Source organism: Phoca vitulina, unplaced genomic scaffold (assembly GCF_004348235.1).
Source record: "Phoca vitulina isolate PV1807 unplaced genomic scaffold, GSC_HSeal_1.0 scaffold107, whole genome shotgun sequence".
Classification (NCBI taxonomy): domain Eukaryota; kingdom Metazoa; phylum Chordata; class Mammalia; order Carnivora; family Phocidae; genus Phoca; species Phoca vitulina.
In genome coordinates, this window is record NW_022589810.1 from 1516531 (window position 1) to 1518555 (window position 2025).

Genomic DNA, 2025 nt, shown 5'->3' on the forward strand with positions numbered 1-2025 from the left:
GTGGATTACTATGCAGTCCATACAAATGATGATGTATTTTTAAGGACAGTGTTATCCTAATTCCAGGTAACTCCAGCCCATGCCTCAGGAGATAAGGCAGGGGGAAGGATGTTACTTCAAAATCCCCTCTGATGCATGGCAGCCGTGCTGAACATCCCGAGTCAAGATAGCGAGGGCCCCATCCATTTTCTTGATTTCAGGCTGCTTTCAAGACTCCAGTGTAGGGTCATCCAGATGCAGGGAGGAGTTCCGGGACTGTCGCTTCTGGAGTCAGACATGGGCCCAGTGTCCTGATGGGATTCCAGGAGGGAGGCCCAGCTTAGGGGTATCTCTTTTTTTTTTTTTTTAAAGATTTTATTTATTTATTTGACACAGAGAGAGACACAGTGAGAGAGGGAACACAAGCAGGGGGGTGTGGGAGAGGGAGAAGCAGGCCTCCCGCAGAACAGGGGTCCCGATGCAGGGCTCAATCCCAGGACCCTGGGATCACGACCTGAGCCTAAAGCAGACGCTTAACGACTGAGCCACCCAGGCGCCCCAGGGGTATCTCTTGTTGGCCAGTGTGGTATTTTTTTCAAGCCACTGCTTGAAAGTTCCACCACCAGAGTGGTGCTGACAAGCTAACCTGATTTGGGGTGACTCAACTGTTTATACAGACAGTATCGCTGCCCCCGCCCCCTCCCTCGAAGCACACACCCACACATACACACACACACACACTCATAGGGACCCACGTATGGATGGGGAATTCACATCGTAGACCGGGTGGAGCACACTGTCTGGTTTGGCGCCAGACGGAGCTACGTTGGCTCACTCCCGTTACGACGAGAGTCACGTGACAACCACATGACCAATCAGAGGTGAAGATCCGACCAGGACACGCCCATTCTCCTCACTCCTTCTCCCCGAGCTCTACCCAGGCGGCCTGTGCAACCACGCTCTCGCGTCTCTGAGAGAGAATCTGGCGTTATGGACGCTCCGTCGTCCGACCAGAAGGCGCAGAAGGAAGAGCAGGGTGAGGTGCCCGAAGGGCCTAAGAACGAGGTCGCCCCTGCCCCCGGCGACGCCCCTGGGGCCGGCAACCCCGATCCCAGTGCCTTGGTCCCCTCGGTCTCGAGCGGCCTTTCTCCATCGGGTGGTGGCTCCCCACAGAGCGGTACCGCAGGTTCCTCTGCCTCCGCCCTGGCTGCCGTCGGCGCCATTTTGATCAATGGCGAGGGCCTGGAGCTGCCCTCCACGGGCTGTGCGCAGGAGAGGGAGAGTGCTGACCTCCAGGGTGGCCGCAGTCCCCACGCCAAGCTGAGATGTGTGGTGCCCGAGCTGAGATGTGTGGTGCCCGGGGCGGGGCTGGGTCTCCAGGCCTCACACGCGGGCGGCGTGGCCGCCATGGTGCAAGCCATGAGGGGAGTTGGCCAGGCCGGCGGGCCTCCGACCCTGACCGCGAGCCCGGGGAGGGGCCGTGGGAGGAAGCAGCCCGGCCGCGAGGAGGCTGCCCAGGCTCAGAAGCCTCCAGAGCGGCGCTGTCTGTTTCCTGAGCTTCCTACGGCTCAGTGCCTCGTGCCCTTGCCGCCATCTTCTCCGGGGTCTCAGCCCAGCGGCCGCCGCCGTTCTCGGGCTTCTCCGTCGGGTCACGCATCCCAGCCAGGCCCTGCCCTCCGAAGTCAGGCCCGGGCACCAGGCCCAGCCCTCCGCAGTCAGGCCCGGGCACCAGGCCCAGCCCTCCGCAGTCAAGCGGCCAGGCCAGGCCTTGCCCTTAATGGCCGTGCCACCCCGCCAGGCACCGCCTTCCGTGGCCATGCTTCCGGGTTGGGCTCTGCTCTTTGCAGCCGTGCATCTGCACCAGGCCCTGCTCGTTGCCGTGGTGCACCTGCCCCAGGCCCTGCTTTTCGCCCTGGTGCTTCCGTGTCAGGCTCTGCTCTCCAGCGTCGCCGTGCATCCGCGCCAGGCCCTGCTCTCCGTCGCCGCCATGTGCCTGTGTCGGGCCCAGCTCCCCGCAGCCGCGGCCGTGCTTCCGCGCCGGGCCCA

The 2025-nt window shown here is 62.6% G+C and overlaps 1 protein-coding gene across 1 annotated transcript in view; it reads left to right on the forward strand.

The window, feature by feature from the left end:
• The first annotated feature begins 485 nt into the window (after positions 1-485).
• Positions 486-2025, forward strand: part of EZHIP (EZH inhibitory protein) — a 2526-nt gene continuing 986 nt past the window's right edge. The window contains exon 1 of the mRNA XM_032397938.1: positions 486-2020. Coding sequence (XP_032253829.1) covers positions 970-2020 — 1051 coding nt within the window. The 5' untranslated portion in view covers positions 486-969. The remainder of the gene's footprint in view (positions 2021-2025) is intronic.